The sequence below is a fragment of the Castor canadensis genome, chromosome 4 (genome assembly GCF_047511655.1).
Source record: "Castor canadensis chromosome 4, mCasCan1.hap1v2, whole genome shotgun sequence".
Lineage (NCBI taxonomy): Eukaryota > Metazoa > Chordata > Mammalia > Rodentia > Castoridae > Castor > Castor canadensis.
In genome coordinates this window covers 118,875,852-118,899,746 of record NC_133389.1, presented here as the reverse complement: position 1 = coordinate 118,899,746, position 23,895 = coordinate 118,875,852, and the positions used below count along the sequence as shown (strand labels likewise).

Genomic DNA, 23,895 nt, shown 5'->3' with positions numbered 1-23,895 from the left:
TTTTGCTTTCATTCTTTGACTGGCTTATCTATCACCCTGCTTGCTTGGAAGATATTAAATTCCCACAATTTAGTCTGCATACATACATATATTTATAATTCTTTAAGTTTTTAGTTTCTTACTACCATGTTTTTGAAAATTAAAGCATGTCAACCAAGAACATTAATTACTTTGCGCTAAAAATTCCTTTACATTTATTATTTTATTATGTTGGAAAATGTAATGCAATAAAATAATCCATGGATCATTTTTTGTTAGATCAGTAACTTTTTCCTTAGGTTTTTATGATTATATACTTAACCTCTTTAACAAGTAGAAATGTGCACTGTATATTTTGTAGTAAGACTCCTTATAATTTTTATGTGCCAGTGAAAAAGGTCTAAGTTTTGCACAATTGTCTCTTCCCATGTCTTTATTAATTAAAAAATATTTAAATGGTAGCCAGTTACCTTTTCATTGCCTTTGTAGATTGATTTTCCTACAATGACTCTTCCAGGATATTACTACATGGCAACAAACACCAGGTGCAAAGGAAACTTTCCATGGATGATGTTGAGTCCAGTTACTATAGACATTTATTACTTGTGGGGCAGAAAGCGAACAGAGTCACAAGTGAGCACTGAGATGTTATTTCAGGGTTTTGGTTTGTTATCTGGTGATTTCTATAAGCACTTATTAATTTAAGGGTGCCATTCACAAAAGAATAGTATTAGGGGATGGCATGCATAACAAGCTCGTCACAGTTCTGCAAATAGATGTGTTCAGTTGAGTAGATGTTTTCTGTAAGCCTATTCAGGTTATCTTTGTCACTGTTTGATTGGACTCATTTCATTTTAAGCCATGTGTCTGAAGACCCTGTGTGGTGTGTCTTTAATCTACACACTGTTTCTTGATAAAGTATTGAGCATACAGTGGGGGCCTGATAAATGTTAACTCATTGTTTTTTCTTTCAACTTGCTCATTTGCTTATATTCATTTCATCTCTTTTTTCCAAATTATGAATTTGCTTTTTTAGGTTTTAGAATCTGTTATTGTCAGCTTCACTGAGGTATTCTTTACATACACAACATTCATCAATTTTAAGTGTACAGGATCTTCTCCTATTTTTATATCATCATTTCTTCTGGAGGCCTTCATCTTTCTTCTTCTTGATGTTTTATTTTTTTAACTGTTCATAAAATAAGCATTCCATACAAGGATATTTGGGAAAGCTCAGGTGAGTCCATTTTGCAGTCAACTTTGAGAACAGTTTTGATAAGCTGTAAGTAATTACCCATTTAACCTTCTCACCAACCCTAGATATATTATTCAGTTTTACAGTTGAAGTTTCAGTGAGATTAAGTGATTTAATAACCAATTAGTGCAACCCAGGCACAAACTATTCTACCACACACATCCCCTCACTAAATAAAGTGGTGATAGATTATCTAAAGCAATTATTTAAAAAATATAAATTGTAGGGTAAGACTTTTTTGATTTAGAAATGCTCAGAAGTAAACTAGAGTTGGTTCTCCATAATCCATGGGTTCTGTGTCCATGGATTCAACCAAACTCAGATTGAAATGTTTGGGGGTAAATTGTATGAAATATACGGGCTTTTGGTCACTGTTTCCTAAATAACAGTGTAAGGACTACTTATAGAACATTTGTATTGTGTTAGGTATTATAAGTAATCTAGAAATGATTTAAAGAAGAGGGGAAGGATGTACATAAGTTATGAAGAGACTTGAAAATTCTCAGGTTTTGGTATCTGTGAGTGGGATCTGGATCTAGTTCCCTGCAGACACTGAGGGGTGAACTATCAGCCTAGCAATTTATAACAAATATGATGTACTCTGCAGTTTTTAAGCTAGTTCAAATATATAAGCAAAGACTAGAAAACAGGATTTTTTTGTTGTTGTTTTGGCAGTACTGGGATTTGAACTCAGGGTCTCCTGCTTGCTAAGCACAAACTGTACTCCTTGAACCACACCTTCAGGCTATTTTGCTCTGGTTATTTTACAGATAACATCTTGCTTTTTGCCCAGGCAGGCCTAGACCAAGATCCTCCTATTTTACACTTGCATCGTTGGTGGGATGATAGGCATGCAGCCATACCCAGCTTTTTCTCACTGAGATGTGCTCTCACAAACTTTTTTTCTCCCCAGGCTGGCTTGGAACTGTGATCTCAGCCTCTTCAGTAGCTCAGGATGACAGGCATGAGCCATTGGCTCTTAGCTCAAACCAAGGTTTTGATATTGAAAATGTTATTATATGACTCACACTGTTGAAGCAGGTTCCCCAGAAATTACTTGATGAAAAGAAGGAAAGTAGGGAAACAGAAAATTATGTTATTTATAGCATCTCATTAGCTGGCTTCCATAGTGAGCATTAAACTTTTCCTTATCAGAGTTATTTTTAGGAAATTTTATTTCTTCTATTGGAACACATATCAGCCTAAAATAAGATTTGCCTCATGAAGTTATTTGCTGAGTTAATTTGTAATATACCTGTAGTTGAAGCCAAAGAAAAATAGGTGCTCTTTAGCTCAGTCACTCTGTGTGTACATGTATGTATGTATGTTTCTGTAAATATGGGTATGTTTATATACATATATACATACAGATAAATGTGTGTGTATATATGTATGTGTATAAACTGCGTATAGGGTAAAATGAATGGAAACTGGCCCTATGTATATTGAAGATATGAAATTATAAGTCAGAACAACTTGTAGGATATATTGGGAAATATAGTACCTTTTTTACTACGTAGTGATTTTTTTTGTATACATGAAAAGTAGAGCAGAATAATTACTGCACATTTGTTCACAAGATTTAAGAAGACAAGGCATTTAGAAGGAATGAAACTGATTTATGAGATATCAGCGTTAGAGGTGAAACCTGAATTAAGTGGAAAGTATCTGTACATGAGCCATTAATTGCACAAATTAGAAAACGGAGCAGGTTATGCTTTCTGGATATACAATAGAAGGCCCACATACTGGTGCTATCCCCGAAGGCCTAGTGATACAGATATCCTATAGTTCCTGTGCCCCACTTCGCACAACTGCCTCATTCCTAGAAGTAATAAAGGGAAAAATTCGAGCTGAGTGTAGTATAACAAAAGAAAAAATGACTGAATGTAGTGAAAACTGAATTTTAATTGATCCATTCTTTAAGAAACTATTGAACATAGTCTGAAAAAGGTAAAGTACAAATCAAAACTTTGACTGTAGAGGAGAATGGATTTCCCGGGACAGGAGGAATGAAGAGGATTGCGGAGCGGTCATACAAGAGATGACGGCTTAATGACAGAGGGTAGTAAAGGATCCAGTGAAAAGGAAACAGGTTCAGGATAGTTTGAGATAAGAGCCCATAGGATTTGGAAATAGATTGGAAGTAGGAAATAAGGCACTGAGAGGAAAGAAAATATGCCTGGTAGGAGTTTTGCCTGAGTCATCTATCTGGGTAGTTAGTGGAGCCATTCACAGAGAATAACAGGGAAGGTTTATATGACAATAGGTACTGGAATGGAGAGAAGAATCAAGAGTTTTTGTTATATAAAGTTTTAGATCCTTGTAGGGCATCCAAATGGAGATGACCAGGTGACATTTTGGGAATGTAAGTAAGAACTCAATAAACAGGTCAGGGTTGGAGATGTGAATTTAAAGCCATGGAGTTTGATAAAAATCTCCTGGAGTGGAAGATGTGAAACGAGAACAGAGAAGGGGAGAATGGGTCCTTGGGTCTCCAGCATTGAAAATCAGGCAGAGGAGATGATAGCAGAGACTGAGGAGTAGCGGGGAAGAAGGAAGAAAACAGGAGATTGTGGACACTAAGTCCAGGAAAGAGAATCCCAAGCAGAAGACTTGTCAGCTGTATCATAGCGCCCATTGTTATGATGGGTACTTAGAAACTGCTTTTGTAGCACTGCTGTTTCACTTGGACCTGCAAATGTTCTGCCTGTATTCTATATCTTTCTCTTTGCTCTGAGCCATTGTCCACTACAGTCACCTTGGATTCCGGTATTACAGGGTTGATGAATAAACACATCTTATGATAAAAGTCTAAGCTACCCGCCAGGCACCAAGACTTTGTTATGGTGACAAGGTCCAGCTTGACCAATCCTGAGATAATGATCAACAGGAGCACATCTTGACCACACTTGACCAGTAGCACTTAATTGTGCGTACCTCTCACCCCCTGCCCCAGGTCTTCAAACCAAAGCTCACGTCGGTACTCTAAAAGATGAGCTGGGTGGAAATGCTTGCTTTGCCTCTTCCCAGAGTAGCAGGGCTATGTTGAATAAATCCTTTCCTGCCTTTCACTGTTACTTCTGTTTGCTTTCTTTGGAGTGAGTAGCAGGACCTAACAGTTGGAGTCCCTGGAGTTGGGCCTCTGCCCTAGGTCTCTAGTTACAATGTGACCAAAATAACAAAGATGATTGTGTATTTGACTTAGACACACTTAAGTCATTAGAGGCCAGAGACCTTGACAGGAGAAATGTCAATTAATTTCATATAATGTCATCGGTATCTCCTTTCTGCCTTTCATAATTGCTTGCCTCTTAAAGCCACTTTTACATACTCGTGCTGATTTGAAATCAGACTCATGGAAAAAATGGGATGGGCAAGGCATGGTAGTACACACATGTAATCCCAGCTATGTGGGAGGCATAGGTAGGAGGATCTTGGTACAAGCCCAGCAAAAATGTGAGACCCTATCGGGAAAATAACTAAAAGGAAAAAAGGACTAGAGAGTGAATCAAGTGGTAAAGTGCTTTGCTAGCAAGTATGAGGCCTGAGTTCAAACTGCAGTACTGTCCCTGTCACCCCCAAAAAAGACAAACAGGAAGAAACTGGAGCTTGCTTTGTTGTTCATAATAGATTACCTCAAGAATACAAGGTTATGTCCACCTCAGAACCAATGTTATTTAACTAAATATTTGATTCATTACACCTAGACAGAGAAGCTGATCAATTTTGAGATGCATAGTTAGGGGCCACAGAAACCTTGTCAATGTGAGGAATTGTCTTATCAACTACTAGTGGGTTTTGTGTTTGATAGTGTTCTGTACTGAGATGGTGGATGTTTTTCTTTTTGGTTCTTAGATGGTAAAACTTAAAAGGTCATTGTTTTAAGGCAGAATTCTATTCTTACACTTTTGTCTTTAATATCAAAGCTGTGTTTTCATAGGTACTCTGAGTGAGTCTATAAGAGTATTGTAAGCATAAGTTAAATACAGCAAACAGATGAGATCCCACTGGACTCGAACAACTTATTAAGAGGACACCTGTGTCTTAAATAACATTTTTAAGCTTTTTTCTTTCAAGCAGAGACGAGGCATTTTGATTATAATCAACGTTTTGCTGAATTTCTTTTATTTCCTTTATTTTAAGGACATGAATATTGACAGTAAGGGAGTAATGATTACACTGGATACAAGATTTTGAAATGCTATATAAATTAAGATGACAAAAAGACCAATAGAATTCTGTGCTAAATGAGGTTTTGGCCTTTTTAAAACATGTTATAGGATATGTGAAAGTATACATTATTCTCATTTTGAAAATCAAGTGTAATATTGGGGTAATTTAAACAATTACTTAGGCAAAAATTTACTATGACTTGCTATTTATAAAGGCATTCATTTTTGTACCAATCTGGGGAAGTTTTCTGTCTCAAAATACCTTTTCAGCGTAACTTCCCCTCCACACACAACAGTGTATGGAGACAAATTTTCTAAGGACAGAGCCTCTTACTTGTGCAGGAAAACTGGCCCAAACATTCTTCTTTGAAAGGGGTGGGGTAGGGAGGAGTTTAATGGCAGTAACTAGTTTTAAAACAATGAACACTAGTACATGTACACAATCTAGTTATTGAATATTGGTGTGCTTTTTCCTTTCCTCTTGCTCTTGTAATTTAGGAAATTCTGGTAATGAAAAAAATATTTGGATATTACCTGGACTTCTTATATTTACATTTGGATAATCAACCTAGGTTTTATTATTATCACTATACTTTTGTCTTTAGTGACATAATTTTCTTATCAATTAAAAGTATCTAACCAAAAAATTAAAAAGACTAGGATATGTGAGTAGGTTAAAAAAAAGTATTTCAAAAATTTTGCTGCAGAGCAAAAGCTCACGTAGGTTAAAGTCTAAAAGGTACTTGGATTTAGGTCAAATCCAGGTTTCTATATGCTTCTTCTTACTAGATTAGAATAAGGAGTGAGCAAACTAGATAAACCCATCCCTAACTTTGTGCTTGAATCACATTTGGGAACCAGTGTAGATCTGAGCTGTCCAAGTTCTACTTTGCTTTCAAGAACTGAGATACTTGTCTCTCCTCTTTGATGTACACCTTGCTCCTTGCCATGTTTTCTGCTTTTTTCTATTTTTGTAATAGCTTTATCTTAGTAATTAGTGATGGGTTTTCATCACAGACTCAAAGTACCTCAGAGTATAAGACATACATATTGACACTTGGACCTTGAAGGACAGCAGGTAACATATGTAGAGAGAATGTGGAAGAGTTTCCAAAAGGAGACCAGATTGAGAACACATGGAGATGTTTGTAATTGCATCTGGGTCTATTTATAATATATTGCAGTCAGAATTTTTAAGGATTCAGTATAAGTTTGTTTGTGAGAAAGGGGATTTTTGACCTTAGAAGCTGAGAGAAAATTGATTTATGGAAGTGGGAATGCTTCTTATTTCTGTTTATAAAAGGAATTTTTTATGATTTAGTCTTTTCAAAATGCAACGTGTCTCTAGTTATACTACTAAAAATTATTTTAATCAGTGTACAATGTTCTTTTGTCTTTTCATACTGACTATTATACACTGGTACTTGGATTTGTAAGACTAAATTTTGAAAATACTGATAGGTGGATGTCACACATACTTTCTTGGGCTCTTATTTTTTTTCTAGAAAATGAGGAGAGAGGAATTAAGGCTTATATGTAAATAAGCATATTAACTTTGTACCAAGTTACCTCACTGAATTCTCTGATTTACATAAGATTTCCAGTCGATTCATTGATTTCTCATCACCTTTTACTTCTCTCTGGAATTTTACCAAACTGTTCAATTCTAAGAAGTACCATTTTATTTTTTGTTTTGCTTTTCTCTGCCTGAAATATCATTTATTTCTAGTTTTTCCCCATGTATTTCAATTAATTCTTCCAAACTAAGCCCATGTTTCCCACCTATAGAATATTTCTGGATTCCCAGGAAAGTTGCGTTCTCTTCCTGTGAACTTCAGCAGTACCACTGCATAGCTATCTTGGTCAATCATCAAACTTGCTGGTATTTTTTTATGTTTGTCAGTGCTTTAGGCCATGAACCCTTTAGGGAAAGGAACTGAGTCATTCATCTTTAGATCTCCAGTGTTTAACTGGATCTGCTACAATGATTATTTGTTACAGGATAAATATTTGTTTTATATATTTATATGAGTGGTCAATTTCTACAGATTAGAAAATAAAATTTGAAGTTGGATAACATTTTTATCGTAGATTTTTATAAACTTCTTAATACTTTCATTGCAACAGTTTTAAAAAGTCATTTTTAAAAGTCTTTTCTAAAATGCAATGTCTCTATAGTACTAAAAATTAAATAGCTTAATTGATATACAAGGTACTGCTTCTGCCTTTTTTCATGCTAACTAGTGTACAATGGCACTTGGAATTGTAAGACTATAAATTTTGAAAATACTGAATAGGTGACTGTTACACTGTTTTCTTGGGTTCTTAATTTTTTTCTAGAAAATGGGAGAGGAATTAAGGCATATATATATATATATATATATATATATATATATATATATATATATAGCTTGTTCCATATTGGTTTTTGAATTCATTGCTTTGTGCTTGCAAGGTGGATTCTCTACCACTTAAGCCACCACACCCCCATCCCTTTTTCCTTTGATTATTTTTGAGATAGTCTCATTTTTGCCCATCCCAACATGGACAGTCTCCTATTTATGCTTCCAGCAGTAGTTGGAATGACAGGTGGGCATCACCATGCCCAGGTTTTTCTGTTGAGAGTGAGTGTTGTCAACTTTTGCTTGGTGGCTTGGAACTGTGATCCTCCAGATCTTTGCCTCCTAAATACTTAGGATTACAGGTATGAGCCACTGGTGCCCAGCCCTTAGCCTTTCTTAAATGTAACATTTTCAAAATTTTTAACTTAAAGTGCTTTAAATAAAAACATAAGTAGTTACTGCTTACAGTTACTTTATTACATTTCATGTTTCAATCTATCACATCATTGAATTGGCTTTTATAATTTTTTCTGGTTATCATTTACTGTTGTAAGTTACTTAAGGGATTGTCCTAGTGAGTGCCACTGAAGACTATTTATTAAAATAATTATAATGTTTTCTCATTAAAGCAGATATATAACTTATCTAATAGCCAATGATAGTTCAGTGTTCACTGCAGTGAGAAATACAGAAATCTGTAGCATGCTTCCTTCTTGTAAGGAATTATAATAAATATACACAGAGATGAAACATGTAGCCAGGAGGAAAGAAGAAGACAATGGTACATTGTGGAATCAGCTGTATATATTGTATCAATTCAAAGAAAGAAAAAATTCTATGGGGGAGAGCGGTGAGGCAATTTGGGAGCAGAAGGTGGATTAGCTAGACTTGGAAGAAAGTAGGGCTTATCTGAATAGAAAAGCAGAACATACTAAATTTGGAAACAAATAGAATGAAGGACCCAAAAGTAAGAGGCATTATGATGTGCAAGAGTGAGATACCCATCTCCATGCTGACTCACTAAGAATTTTTGATAATTTATTTCACCCAAGAAAATAAATTATATTCTTGATTTGATGTATAACAGTAAACACATGTTTATTGAACTAAATGGAAGCAAATATAAAATGTGTTTAGCATGTCTCTTTTTTATTACCAAGCAATGTAGGCCTAGTGTTCAAAACAAAGTTTTGATCGGAAAAGGAGAAAAGGGTGGCTCCCTAAGTCCATCATCCCTAGTAAACTAATAATTAACATTTTGATGCATTTTTTTCTGGATATGAAAATCTAAATACACATTTAGGTTTTTATAAAATTAGATCATTTTAGAAAGTTACTTTTAAATATTTTCTGCATTTTACTTATATTCTAGGAGAAAACCAAAAGCTAAGGCACCACTTCCTCCTGCTGAAACCAAATTCGTGGATGTCTCTTCAGTTGATGATTCAGTAACATCATCTGCTTTGGTCATGGAACAGAATGAAAACATGATAGATAAAGACATTGAACTCTCGGTGGTTCTACCTGGGGATATTGTCAAATCTACTACTGTTCATGGAAGGTATGCTGCAGCAAATATTGGACCTCCCCTTTTCTACTATTGAAGCCTTCTGTTAATGTATGTCTTAATATTTTTCCTATGATAAAATACTTCATCACTCAGTTCAGTTACCTATTTTTTTTTGAAAAACAATTGCTAAAGGGTATTAAAGTTTTTCTACCAGTATTTTAATATCATTGCTATGAATCCCACCCACTCAGTCAAGTGACTTAAAATTTGGAATTGTTTCCTGTCTTGTTGTTGTTTTAAATTTTAGAAACTAATCCTGTCTTAGAAGAATGGTCATCACTTATACTGAATTTGTAAGTCAAGCTTACAAGTCAATGATATGTAAGAAGTCCTTTCTCCCCCCTCCCAGTTCTTTTTTCCACTTACTGATTTTGCAGAAGTTACCACCTATTTCTAAAATTAGTAGGATTTTTAATTCATTGATTTAGTTTAATTAATTATAAGCTGTGGATGAGTTTAATTTATTAATTAATTAAAAACTTTATCTCTGAAAGAAGGGAAGATGTGGTTTAGGAGACTTAATAGTTTTAAATGCCTGCATAAAAGTTGGAGAAATGGAACAAAGCCAAGTGTAACTTTCCATTTCATTCTGAAGTGGAAAGTTACACGAAATGTATACTTGATCTTGTTCCACATTTTACCTTCAACTATACATTGTTATCCAAGAGTATGTTTGAGAAATTGAAGCTGTTTTGACCTTAATATAGTGTGCCTGTGTGTGTGTGTATCTGTGTGAAACAAAAGAAAAAGTAAGCAGTGAACTATGTATTGCTTTCTTATAATCTGGCTATGTAGGGAACTCATTCAAGATAACCTTAATTTTTAAAGAAAATTACAAATTATTAAAAATAGGTGAAAATTAAACAGTTTAGTTTTAGTGTACTTTGTATTAAGTTCTCACTAAGTTTAGTAAGTTGCATTTTGCCACTTGTTGCTAGTGAAAGTAGTTTTAGAAATCACACATTAAATCTCATCTATGAGAAGGTGAAACCTACAAATGTCTATGGTGGGCTCCTGTCTACACCTTCATTTTGACTCTTCTGGGTGAGGAAAGCATCTTTGAAGCTAGAAACAATGGCTATCATCTCAATGCTTAAAGTAATTGATAATGAGTGTGACTGAGGGTAACAAAGGAAATTCCTCTTTGTTTCCCTGAACTCAAAAAAAAAAAAAAAGTCAACTTTTTTCCTAGTTCTTCACTGAAATTGATTAATCACCAGTACACCCCAGAACATCTTCTTGGACACACCCATCCTCTCTATTTTTTTGTCTTTTTTCTTTGCTATCAGACAGTCTCTGTTTTCATTTAGTCTGTTTTTAAACATCAATGGCTTTAATATCAGAATCCTGGGTCCTGTCACCCATTACAATAATCTTAGGCTTTTCCACATGCTGCCCTTCACTCTGGGAACCTACATTCATAGTCAACTTGCCTTACCACGAGGGAATGGTAGGCTCTTAATACTTTTTAGAACTTTCCCAACATGGAAATTTTAGGGCTCCCTCTTTAACTCGACCTTTTAAGCATCTAGCTTATCCACTTTCTGTTTCCTACTGAATTTACTCTTCCTTAAGTCTAATTTATAACTGGTCCTTAAGTTGCTGAACTTTCTTCACATCTAAGTTTTCCTTGTATATAACTGACAGGTTCTGCTTCAGTCATTTCTACTACATTTATACTTATCAGAATCCTAGACTTTTCTCACCCTCTTGACCTAGCTCATTTGCTTCTCTAGTCCATAAACGTGAATAATTTTCCATCAATCAACTTTTTGTTTCTGGGCCACCAGCTGTTGTTGAATTGCTGCAGTTTTCTTATCTGTGAAAATAAACATATCATGCCTGAATTGTTAGGATTAAATAACCACCATCTCTTGCTAGGATTAAGTGAAATACTATCAGTGGTTGGCATATATTGGCTTACTCAATTTTTTTTTTCAGGGAGGGGTATGGTCCTGGGGATTGAACCCAGGGTCTGGCACATGCTAGACAACTGTCTACCACTGAGCTACATCCCTACCTCTGTTCTCTGTTTTCTTTAGGGAGATGATTTTTTGTTACCCTCAGCTCTCTCCATTTACCCTGTACCCACAAATTAATCTGACTAAAACATCTCTCAGTTTGTGGCACTACCTTTGATAAAGGTTTGCAGGGATAGCAATTCAATACCAAATGAAGTAAGTCAGACTACCAAGTGTAGAGATTGGGATGGGTTATTTTCTTCTCTGAAATTAAGAAGGCTTTTTCTTTACTACTTTTGCTTATATCTTAAACTTCACCACATAATTCTTTGTTCTTTAACAGACCCCTTACTTTCTCATCTCCATGTCTTTGTAAACATCTCCCCTCATCCCCTGCTGGCAGAATTTACACCCTCATTTACTCAGTTAGCTTATGTAGCTCAAATTACACTTTTTCTATAAAGGCTCCCTGATATCCCCAGCATCACCTGTTTCCTCTCACTTTCAAATTCTTCTATCTACTGTGGGCATATTGTCCTATGCTATAATTTATATGTATACCTTCTCTCCTTCAGTAAAAGTAAACCATAAAAGCCACAACAGGGCATCATTATTTTCTCCATAATGCTTAATATAGTTCCTTGCAACATAGTAGGAATGTTATGTCTTCAAACCCTTATATAGAGAGTAGCAGTTTAAACAGTGTGCTTTTAGGAGGCATTTGGGATGGACCCTTATTGTTTTCCAGAGTCCTTTACTTTAAGGAGAGAAATAAAATATTTTATATAGAACACTAGTACACTCCTGTATAAGGGATGTGTATGTTTGAATTACTGTTTTCTCCAATCAGCTCCTTGCCTTACTAAAAACCAGAATTGAAGGATATTGCTGCTATAGACAAACTGCCTAGATAGAGGCTTTCTTTCTTAGAAAATCCTGCCACTACTTGGAAAAAGTTAATTTTTTTTTTTCAATTTCTGAGACAGAGTCCTGCTAGCCCAAGCTGACTAAGAATTCTCAATCCTTCTGCCTCCTCTGTTCCCCAACCCTGTGCCACCATGACTAATGGAAAAAGTTAACTTTTAATAAAAAGGAGCTTTATTCTGAACTATCGTAGACACTGTATAGAATATGTGGTACCAGTGGGGATCGTTCTGCATCCAGGTGCAGTCAGGTGTCTGCTCAGTGTGTCATTATTCCTCACTGAGTAAGTCTTAGTTCCTTTTCCTTCTTTTCTCTCTTTCACAGGCATGTACCTCTAAAACAAAATGTCCAATTTAGGAAATTTGATAAAAGGTTGACATTAATACCCCTTTTTAGGCTATGGGATAATATTCCATGGCTATACTAGTACATTTTTCCTACAAGAAGGGAGAAGGAAAAAACACTTATAACAGAGGATGATATTTCTCTCTTTTATCAAAAATGAGAATTGGTTTTGATCAGATCTGAGAATGTCATGAATGAAGACACAAGAAAGCAGAACTTGAAGCTTGAAGTTCCAACTAAATGATGTAGTTTGCTTCATAACTTCCTGTTACCTCACCTTCCAAAACTGTCATCTCACCTCCCTGGGCTTTTCCTGTAAAATATCCAAGAGACATTTTGAACATAACTTGTGGCCTAATTTGTGTGCCTAGTACCTTTAGTGGTTCTGACTGATAAAGAGTGGGTCAGCTACAGAACTCGGGAGCATTTCACATGGAGTATAGCTCCACCTGTTGGAAACAAGTAGACTACTAAAAATGACAAGGTAGATGATTGTAGTTCCTGTTTAAAACAGTAACACAACAGTATGGGATTTAGATGAATTTTAAAAGCTCACATCATACTTACATTTATTAAAAAATTTCAACATATCATACTTGTATTTATTGAAAGATTTCAAATTGTGACAAGTGTGATAAATAATGTCTATAATATGTTAATTTTTAAAATATTGCTAAAGTTTTGTAGTATGGCATGTCATATTTAATGCTTCAAAAGAATGCTTAAATTTTAGTTTTGTTCATTATGCAGCTGTGGATATGTGAAACAAAAGTTGGAATTTTAACTGTTACAGTATTTAAGCATAAGAACACAAGTTGAATTTTTAATTGGCAGGATTGAAAACTTACCATCTAGGCTCTGGTACTGCTCCCAAAGCCCCCTCTGATGGTCAACTGCTCTGAGGAAATGTGTGGCAGATGTCCTCCCTTCCCTTTCCTAGTGTCCTTACCTTATTGCATGGCTCCTTTCAATTTTATTTTGAATTTTGTATGATGACAAATGCAATAACTGAACATTTTAGAAAGAAAATACACATAAGACAAAAAATTTAAAACATGATGTCATTGTCAAGAAGGTAGAACAAAATTATTAACTCTGCTGTACCTAACCTTCTACTTACATGCATGTACGTACATATATATATATATATATATATGTACAACATACTTATATACGTACTTCTTTGTTTTTAATACCTGTGTAGCATTTATTTATTTAGGTTCTACCAGGGATTGAACCCAGGGCCTCACCATGCTAGGCAAGCTATCTACCTCTATAACCCAAGTCCTTTTGTTTTCACTTTGGTTTTGAGGCAGTCTCATTACCTTTTTTGCCCAGCTGGCCTCAAATCTGTCATCCTCCTGCTTCTACTTTCAAAACAGCTGGGATTACATACATGTGCCATAACCCCTGGATTTGTAACCTGCTTTCATTCAGTTAATGGTTTTCAAATTTCACATTTATAAAAATCTTACCTTATCCTTTGTCCATATTCAAATTGCCCTAGTTTGTGAGATATTTTTGTAGTATTTTTGTTTTTATATTAGTTGTGTATGTGTGTTTGGTAGGTATGTTCTCAAATCATAGTTTTTAGTTTTTATGAGGGTATTTATAATTAGCTATGAACATAACATCCAACATAAATGACCAGATAGAATCCATTGTAAAGTGGTGAATTCCAAGGAACTTTTAAACTTTTAACCTGTTTCTAGTACTTGATATAAAACTTTAAAATCATCTCTTATACCACTTCTAGTGATCTATTATTATCTCAAATCTTAATTATTTGTGTTACTTTCTTTACAATGTTTCTTTTAGTGCCACTCAACAAGCATTGTCAACTTAGAGACTAGACTTGTTTTATGCTTTAGGTCCACTTCATTTCTTGCACACCTGGATAAGAGAGCATTGCTTCATCTCTGAACTCCTTATGAACTAGGTGGGTTAGCATAACATCGATAAACATCAATACAATTAAAGATGCTCTAAAATTTTCCATGCTATAATTTGTAAGTCTAATTGGGTTGCTGGTATGAATTTCTAGCAGAGAAACAATTCAATGCAACTTGGCTTTGAGGATTTATTGAAAATGTATAAAATACCTTGTTAGTAATGGAGGAAATTAAAAAAAAATCATGAGGAAGAATGTTATTCAGAGATTTGTATCAGCTGCTTGAAATCTATCTGTCCATAACAAGTATTTATCACATGCTCCTACATCCTAGGACAGTCCCTATTTGCATCTTTTAACTGACAGTAATTACTAAGAGTGCCCCCTTTAACTATTACTTCCAGATTGGGTGATAAATTACACAGGCACCCTATTGGTGAATGACCTTGTTTAAATATGTTGCAAGGGTTGGAAATTTATCAAGGTAGTTTTTGCACACTTTGGGTATTCTTGAAGCTGTTTTTTTAACCATCATCTGCACTTTGATTCCCAGTTGGACATCCATTAGGTAACAAAATTAGGGCAATATTGCCACTACAATGTGTCTTGAGTGCAGAAAGGGTCATGGAAGATATAGGGAGTATTTCTAGCGAACGCATCAGTTTATCCAGTAAAACTGTAGTAGACAGCAGCAGCCTGTTCAAACCATCTGCCCTATCCTGGTAGGCAATACTTTGATATACTATGATGCTAAATGTGACTGAAGGGATACTGGATTGGGGAATCAAGTTCTAATTCTGACCATTCTACAAATTCTTGTATGTGTTGTGCATAATCCAGTCACAAAGTGAGTATAGTTTTCATGATGGTTGTGAACTCAAATAAGATAATAGATATGAACCTAATCCAAAGGATTGTTATTTATGTCTAATAGGAAGTGGGAAATATCAGAGATTTCTTCATGTCAAACAGATTTTTAAAGAATTTTTTTTTTTAAAAACCTCTCTTCCAGAAGTCATATTACAAGAGAAGAAAACCTATAAAATTAATGCAGAACACATGCTAAGTAATACAGTAAATCAAAATTGAAAGCATATGGTAATAAGAAAGAAGGAAGGCTGATACACATTTGAATGAGGAAGTGATGATCAAGTTCACATAATCCATGGACAGTTTTAATAATTCACCTTGAGCTTTAGATGGACTGCTGGGGCATGCTCCTGTTTAGGCAACAGGCAGGCATTCTTCTGGTGATCCCATTGTAGAATCTGTTAGTTAACTGCTATCAAGGTTTATCAGCTCAGGATAATTATCCTCCAACCAAAATTTTTGTCTTTGGCAAGAATAGTTTGACATCCAGGTGGATAATTCTAAATAACTATATTCAAGAATGACTTGACTTTCTCTGGATGAATTTGTAGCTAGTTAATCTCAGTAGCAGCCATTGGGAGCAAGAACATGCTTCAGAGCTTACCGCCTACCTTTACAGTGTTATGGCTCCCTAATGGTAGAAAAAGACTGTCAGTAATTCCAACCTTCAAACTCTTTTGGTTATGGTAAACTCTTCTGTGTTTCAGTGCTGAATGTTGAGGCTTCAGTTAAGTATTTTAAGCATTCAAACTGATTTGAGGTTTGAAAAAGGTATTAGCACTGCTTAATACTGATGTCTCTCCTTTGTGTGAAGATGGCACGGCCTTATATACAACAAGGCTATAACTCAAATTTGTTAATTAGTAAAACCCCTGTTTTCCAATACACACTTTTTCTTAAAGCACATGAATGTCCTTCCAACAACTGTGTTTCCCCACGTGGTAGGTACTGGACAGAGATCTGTTACATATTGTTTGACATATACCTGTAGCATTTATATTCAAGCAGATTTACCTAAAAGAAAACTAATCATTGGTTCCTCTAAATTTGTCTTGAAACAACATTGACCTTCCTAAGTGCCTGACATTGCTTAGGTCCTGGTAATAAAGGTTGCTAAGATGTGGTCCTGCTAGAGAGGGGTTTACCTCTAGATACAGATGGATCTCAGATAACACCTGGAGCTCACTGCATTTCTAGCAAATCCTGGGGCTGCTGACCCCATGTTGAGACCCTTGTACAAGAACTGCTCTGTCCAGTATGGTAGCCGCTCACCACATGTGTCTACATAAATTGAATTTAAGTTACAGTTACATGAAATTTAAAAACTCAGTTCATTAGTGACTAGCTCAATGGCTACTGCATTAGATAGCATAGATTCAGAATATTTCCATGACTGCAGAAAGTTAGTACACAGAAGATTTCTGGTTTTTTGTTTTTCCTCCAGAGTTATTTCCTCATGTTTATGTATCTGGTCCACTTAGAGCTTACTTCAGAGATGGTAATAAGGTAGTTATCCTAACGTCACATTTTAGATAGCTAGATAGCTTTCTCCCATTACTTGTTGAAAATTAAATTCCTTTGCACAGAAATCTGAAATACCACTATTATGTGCTATTTTAAATTTGCATATGTATTTGTGCTTGTGGCAGAACTTTCTAGTTGGTTGCATTTATCTGGGAATAGGAATATTTTCAATACAAAATTGGCTTCTGAAATTATAATGGATTGAGCCTGGAATTATGGAATGAGAGAATGAGAAGTTCTGTTGCTTTTGGTTGGCTTTCAAAGAGACATTTTTACTGCAATGCACTTGGGCGGGGTTGAGTTCAAAAGATCTATTCATTCAGCATGCTACCTTTTCACCATGAAACCTGGTGTAATGTGCAGATTATAGATAACCAAATTGAATGAGACACAAGCCATTTTAATATTCTGAATAATTATCCACCCTATTATTAAAATTAAAAATGTGTTAAAGAAATACCAATGGGAAGATGGAGTGGGTATAGAAAAAGTATTAAATTGTTACCTTTTAAAAATGGGAAAATATTTTTCGTTCAATGTTTATATGTTTGTACATAAAAGAATGAACTGTGGGATTTAGTCATTTTTTTTAACCTAATAGATACACTGGAACATACTGCTTTTATGTGGGGCAGGAGAAGGGAGGTGAGGCACCATTAAGAAATGACCACTTTAGTGATACACTCTATAATGCCAGCTATATCTCAGGAGGTGGAAATGGGAGAATTATGGATTAAGGTCAGCACAGGCAAAAAGTTAGCAAGACCACATCTTAACAAGATGGGCATGGTGGTACACATCTGTGAGAATCCCAGCTACAAGGGAGGTATAGGAAGGAAGATTGTAGTCTGAAGCTGACCCCAGGCAAAAAGTGTAAGACCCTATCTGAAAAATAGCTAAACCAAAAAGGGCTAGGAGTATGGCTCAAGAGGTAGAGCACTTACCTAGCAAGAGTGAGGCCCTGAGTTTGAACCCTATTACTGCCAAAAAAAAAAAAAAAAAAAAAAAAAAGTACTACTTTATGACTGCATAAAGACTGGAGTAGCTTAGAAACTCAAAACAACCAAAGAAGGTGAAGGTGAGGCCCAGGTCCGGACATAGGGAATGCTTTGAAAAAAATCAATATAAATTGTTTGACCTGAAAATCAATATAAATTGTGCTATATGATTGACCCTTGTCCACCCTGAAGCGAGACTCCTTCTCTGGCAAGCGAATTCAGAGAGACCACAAACCAGGAGATACACTTAGGAGAATGGAGTGAGGTGCCACGTGGAAATAATGTAGAGCCCTGAATGAGGAGATTTCTAGCCTCACTGACTTTTCAAGTTCCTGAAAGCCAGTAGGTAGCTTCATATCTGTAGTCAAGAAATTGGAGAATCAGCCAGGTGTAATGGTGCATACCTGTAATCCCAACACTGAGGCAGAAGGATCAGGAGTCTGAAAACAGCTTGGACTACACAGAAAAACCCTGTTTCAACCAAAAGCAAGTCTGATGTGGTGTAGCATACTCTTTTATTCCCAGCTAACTGGGAGGCATAGGTAGAAGAATCAAGGTTTGAGGATGGCTCTGGGGAAAAACATGAGACCCTATCTGAAAAATAATTAAAAGCAAAATAGGGTTTGGGGGTGTGACTCAATGGTAGAGCACCTGCCTACCAAGAAGGCTCTGAGTTCAAACCCCAGTACTGCAAAAAAAAAAAAAAGTAAATAATAATAAGAGAGAAACAAAATCATTTTTACTATATTTGCATTTCCCAGTTGAGGAAAGGGTGGCTGGTCACCTAATTATCCTAAAGTGAAGCCCGTGATCTTACAACTCCATCCATAAAAACAGAACTTTTATACCATGTGTCTTATTCTTAAGTGTGAACTAACAGCTCAGGGTTGCTAGGCATTTGAGAGGAACACATGATACAGAAGATTTTCCTTAGGACAGACAGTTCAGAAACACCCAGAGACTGCATTATTCTGTTGATGATGTGGATAAAATCTAGGCTTGTTTCAGCAATTGACCTCTGTAGAAAGGTATCAGAAACCGAGAAGAATCCCTGAATCTCAAGTTGGCTATGCAGGTTTCTATAGAAATAGGTCCTGTGTTTAACAATCATTATCTGAAACAATTTCATGCATTTTACTTGGATACTTTTTTTTTTTTTTTTTTTTAAAACACAAGGGCCCATAAACATTTTCTGTCAAGAGCCAGATAGTAAAAATATTAGGCTTTGTAGGCCAGGCAGTGACCTGTAAAGGCCACATCTTCATTCTGCCATTATAATACAAAAGCAGCCCAAGACTTTAAGCGAACAAGTAAGCATGGCTATGTTCCAATGAAACTACAAGAATACCATGGAAACTAAGCTGGTGGCACCCATCGTAATCCCGGCACTTGGGAGGCTGAGGCAGGAGGATCGTGAGTTCCAGGCTAGCCTAGGCTACATAGTATATGACAGTGACTGAAAGACACAAACAGAAAAGGCAGTTTGTGACCCCATTTTGACCTGCAGGATATAGTTTGCTAACACTTGGTCTAGTCTATCTAGTAGAATATTAAATATAAAAGAATAAGTGTGCCATAATACTTATACTATGATGCCAGAGAAAGTATTAAACATTCTTAGAATGATTTAAAAAAATCTATACTGTACTCTTTAGGATTTTATGAAGCTTCCTCAGATAGATACTATCTGGTCTCTGAAACAAAAAGGTGGTAGTGTTTCCAAATGCTTCATTCTGGAATTTTGGAATATAGCCAATTAGCAAACTTTCACTACCAGTATTCCAAATAACATTATGGAGTGTCTGCTAAATTAAGTGACTGCTCTTGGATAATGAAAGGACTCTCCTCCTCCTGAAATTTATTTATTTATTTTTATTCATTTATTCACATGTGCATACATTGTTTGGGTCATTTCTCCACCCTGCCCCCTCCCCCACTCCTCCCCCCTCCCTGCCACCTTACCCCCTCCCCCCTCCCCCCTCAGTTCCAGGCAGGTAAATAAAAGCGTACAAGTAATTGTTGAGCCAATACTAGGATTTATAATCTCTTGAATTTTAACCTAGAACTTTTTAACTATTATAATTTTGTCCCCCTAAATATCCTTATGGTTAGATTTTCAGGCTGCTGTTACAAATACTGTTTTGTAGCCTTACTCTGTCTATTAAAGGCAACTACATCCTAAGAAGAACTCTCAAAGCAATAACTTTTTTAACAGTTAATGAATGAAATTGTTTTATGGACTCTTATGACCATTATTTCTCATGTTTTACAGTAAACCTATGATGGACTTGTTGATATTCCTCTGTGCACAGTATCACTTAAATCCGTCAAGTTACACAATTGATCTACTGTCTGCTGAAAAGAACTACATTAAGTTTAAGCCAAACACACCAATTGGAATGTTGGAGGTAGAGAAGGTAATTTTAAAGCCAAAAACTTTGGATAAGAAAAAACCTACACCAATAATACCAGAGGTAAGGATTCTACTATAGATTTTGATGTCTTACAGCTAACAGTTCAAGTTGATTTTCAGTCAATATCTTTGGCTCATTGTGAATAAAATAAAAATTGACTTTCTAGTCAAATTTTATCTGAATGTGTTTAGCATGTTTCCTAGGGCATTTTGTTTAAGATTCGGTTGGTTATTGATCTTTGGATCAATTAGAATTGGGGGAACATGTTAGTATTAAATGCTCTATAAAGTGATCAATATGACCATATAAAAGTGTGACAGTTATGAATGTGCTTTAAAATATTTTATTTTTAAAGAAATGTTTTAGGATCTTAATAAAAATTTAACATTTTGGATTCTTTATTTAATAAGTGGTAGTTCTAACTTATTGTCCTCTAAATTACAGTTATACAGTTATTTGTGCTATACAATGACTTGGTTCTCTTATAGGTAGATATTTTAAAAAATTTTTAACCTCAATGATTTTAATATTTTTTCACCCCCCACCACACCCAGTACTGGGGACCCAACCCAAGGCCTCATGCATGTTAGGCAAGCTAATGCCCTGGCCCTTAATCAGTTCATCTTACAGTTATTCTATTGCTATAAGTGAAGTTTATGATTTTCAAGAAACACTCTTCAATTATAAGCACTGACCATTGTTTCATTTTATAAAATATATAAAATTTTATATATTGATCATTTACATATGACTTGATAGTTATAGTTCACTTATCTTTTCATATTTTCTTCAGTCATGAGACTTTATTAAAATGTTGGCAGTAAAGCATTTGCTTTATTTCCTTTGGTGGGACTGGAGTTTGAATTCAGGGCTCTGCACTTGCCAAGCAGGTGCTCTACCTCTTGAACCACACCTCCAGTCCAAGCATTTGCTTTAATACATGATTGAACATTAAACATTAAATATTAAGATAGCTGCCTTCTGTCTCAGTATGTATCTATACTATCCAGGTAGAAGTAGTTTTATTTATGCTGTAGCATGTAGATTATCATTATCAGTCATTATTCATGGAGTTGAAGTTTTATGAATAAATGTCTTTCAGGATCTGCAAACTATAAATTTCCCTTGCTAAATTTCAGTGTGTGCAGGATTTAATTCAATTATATCAAAATGATAAAATGCTTAAAAGAATTCCAATAATGTTGGAATTATTAATATTAGATCTATAAATAAGGAAGATTTTAATATTTACTGTGTTTACTATTAACCAAAGTAGTAACAATAGTAACAACAACAAAAACTAATCACTAAAGCTCATTTGTTGATAATTTACTATATGCCAGATGCTAGGCTAAGCTTTTTATATGGTTTATCTAACTTATCAAATTTTGGATAGAACACAAAAATTCTAGTAGTTTTTTCAAAATAGCTCTTTTTTCATTGAGGCGTCTAACAAACCATTCAAAAAATATTCCTTAAATGAAGAGCAGTATAAAACTTGGGTAGTTAGTATCATGTGTGTTCGCTGATTTTAAAATAGGTATTTTAAGAAACAAAGTAAAAACATTAGTAGTACTGGATATAAGACTTTTATTCCTTCTTGAATTTAAATCTGCTTAAAATTTTATGAAGGGCTGTGAATTTAACTTAGATTGTTTAAAAGTCAGATATTTGTTTCCTGGAATTTGCTTTAGATTTAGGAATTAATGTTAGTGAAAATGAGCATTTTATTGATAGAGAAGGAAGAGTGTTAGCTGTATAAGTAAGGAGTTTTAGATTAATTTACTATTCTAGATATCATTATAGAAAGTTTGTTTCTGGAAGTAAATTATGGTGTAACTGTTGCTTTCATCTATCTTTCAGAAAACTGTGAGAGTAGTGATCAATTTTAAAATAACACAGAAGACCATCGTGAGAGTCAGTCCACATGCACCACTTCAAGAACTTGTACCTATTATATGTAGTAAATGTGAGTTCAACCCATTACATACACTGTTGTTGAAAGACTATCAGTCTCAGGAGCCTCTCGACCTGACACAATCTCTTAATGACCTCGGACTGAGAGAACTGTATGCCATGGATGTCAGCAGAGGTGAGTTAGATGCATTGCTATATCCATTTAGCAGAAGGTGTATATATGTACGTGTGTGTACATTGTGTTTACGTGCAGGTGTTCTCAAGGGCAAGTTAATGTAGCCTATAGTAGAGAATAAAAAGATTAAATGTACAGATATAAATCAAGTGAAATGTAAAATTCAACTTTATTTTAGTTACTGAATTAGGAAGGGAAACTTGTCTTTTTGCTGTTATCTACAATTTATATTTTTCTATGTACCTATGGATTTTTTTCTTTTTTTTTTTTTTTCAAACAGGGGTCTCACTATGCTGACTAGGCTAGAGTTGAACTCCTGAGCTCCAGGGATTCTCCTCCTGTCTCAGCTTCTTAAGTAGCTACAGGAGTTTACCATAACTCCTGGCATTTTTTTTTTTCTTTTCTGCAGAATTTAACTTAATTCTTTGTGGCTTTTATATTTAAACAAAATTTTCAAATAGTATGTAATAAATTCATTACTATTTTAATGAATGAATAGCGTTACATAAACCCATTATAGTGTGAGACTTAGTTATCATTGACGTTTGGACATTTCTTGCCAATTTTTTTCTTAAGGTCAGCCCCTAAATAAACTGGCTTATAAAATGAGTCAATCTAATTCCAAAACTTTTCCAGCGAGCTTTCAGTTTTAATCTATAGAAATAATGTATTAAAATTCAGAGATCTTAGATGATAGTTTGTATGATGTTGAACAGACAAAGGCAAGTTTATTTATTAACACAAATCTGTCTTCTGGGGAGAAATAAAAGATTAGTGGAGCAGACAGTTGTGCACGTGGTGCCTAGAAAACTTCAGACATTATGCTGAGATTGTGGTATTAGGCGATAGACTACTCGTTCAATCAGTGATGTTTTATACATGAACAAAGATCATCTTTATAGTCAATTTACCCTTTTTTACTCCCTCTTGCTGTAGCCACTTCTGTAACTGCCTTCAGTAAGTCATCTTTACAAGGTAAGATGTGTACATCAGTAGAAACTATAAATTATAACATGAAATTGAGTAAATTGAAAATAAGCTTCTAATTACCTATTTTCTTAACATTACTAATGTGTACATTCTATAAGAGATTATTAACTTTGAAAATCTTTGATTCCCAAAAATAATTTACAGGTTTCCTTCTTTGATTTCTGAATTTAATTAAAGTGCTTAAAAATTATAACATCCTAGAGGTGGACATGGTAGCACATGCTTATAACCCTAGCACTCGGGCTAATGTAGGAAGATCCTGAGTTTGAAGCTAGGCTGAGAATCATAGCAAATCCCACAGAACAAAAAAAGATATAAATCAAAACAAAACAAAATTATGCAAACCTAAAAGTGTGAGAAAACATTCTCCTTACTATTCTAGAACAATAAATGATTTGCTAGGATCTTTATTTAGTACAAATGCTGATTGTCTAGTAATATGAAAAGATCTCCATTGCAAAAGTAATTGTATGTTCATCATAGGATTTTTTTTTGCCACCATGAAGTTGTTTGTAAACATTTTGTAATAACATAGAAAATGCACATGCTAAAATTAGCTTTTAAA

At 34.9% G+C, this 23,895-nt stretch overlaps 1 protein-coding gene across 9 annotated transcripts in view; it reads left to right on the top strand.

Annotated features, from left to right (window-relative positions):
• Positions 1-23,895, top strand: part of Cobll1 (cordon-bleu WH2 repeat protein like 1) — a 143,099-nt gene that overhangs the window by 78,092 nt on the left and 41,112 nt on the right. For 7 of the 9 annotated variants that reach the window (XM_074070978.1, XM_074070977.1, XM_074070980.1 and 4 more), the window contains 4 exons: positions 9,124-9,312; positions 20,107-20,308; positions 22,112-22,340; positions 23,277-23,315. In XM_074070978.1, coding sequence (XP_073927079.1) covers positions 9,124-9,312; positions 20,107-20,308; positions 22,112-22,340; positions 23,277-23,315 — 659 coding nt within the window. Of the gene's footprint in view, positions 1-9,123; positions 9,313-14,422; positions 14,491-20,106; positions 20,309-22,111; positions 22,341-23,276; positions 23,316-23,895 lie in introns of those variants that run through there. The other 2 variants (XM_074070986.1, XM_074070979.1) reach the window with 2 other exon arrangements.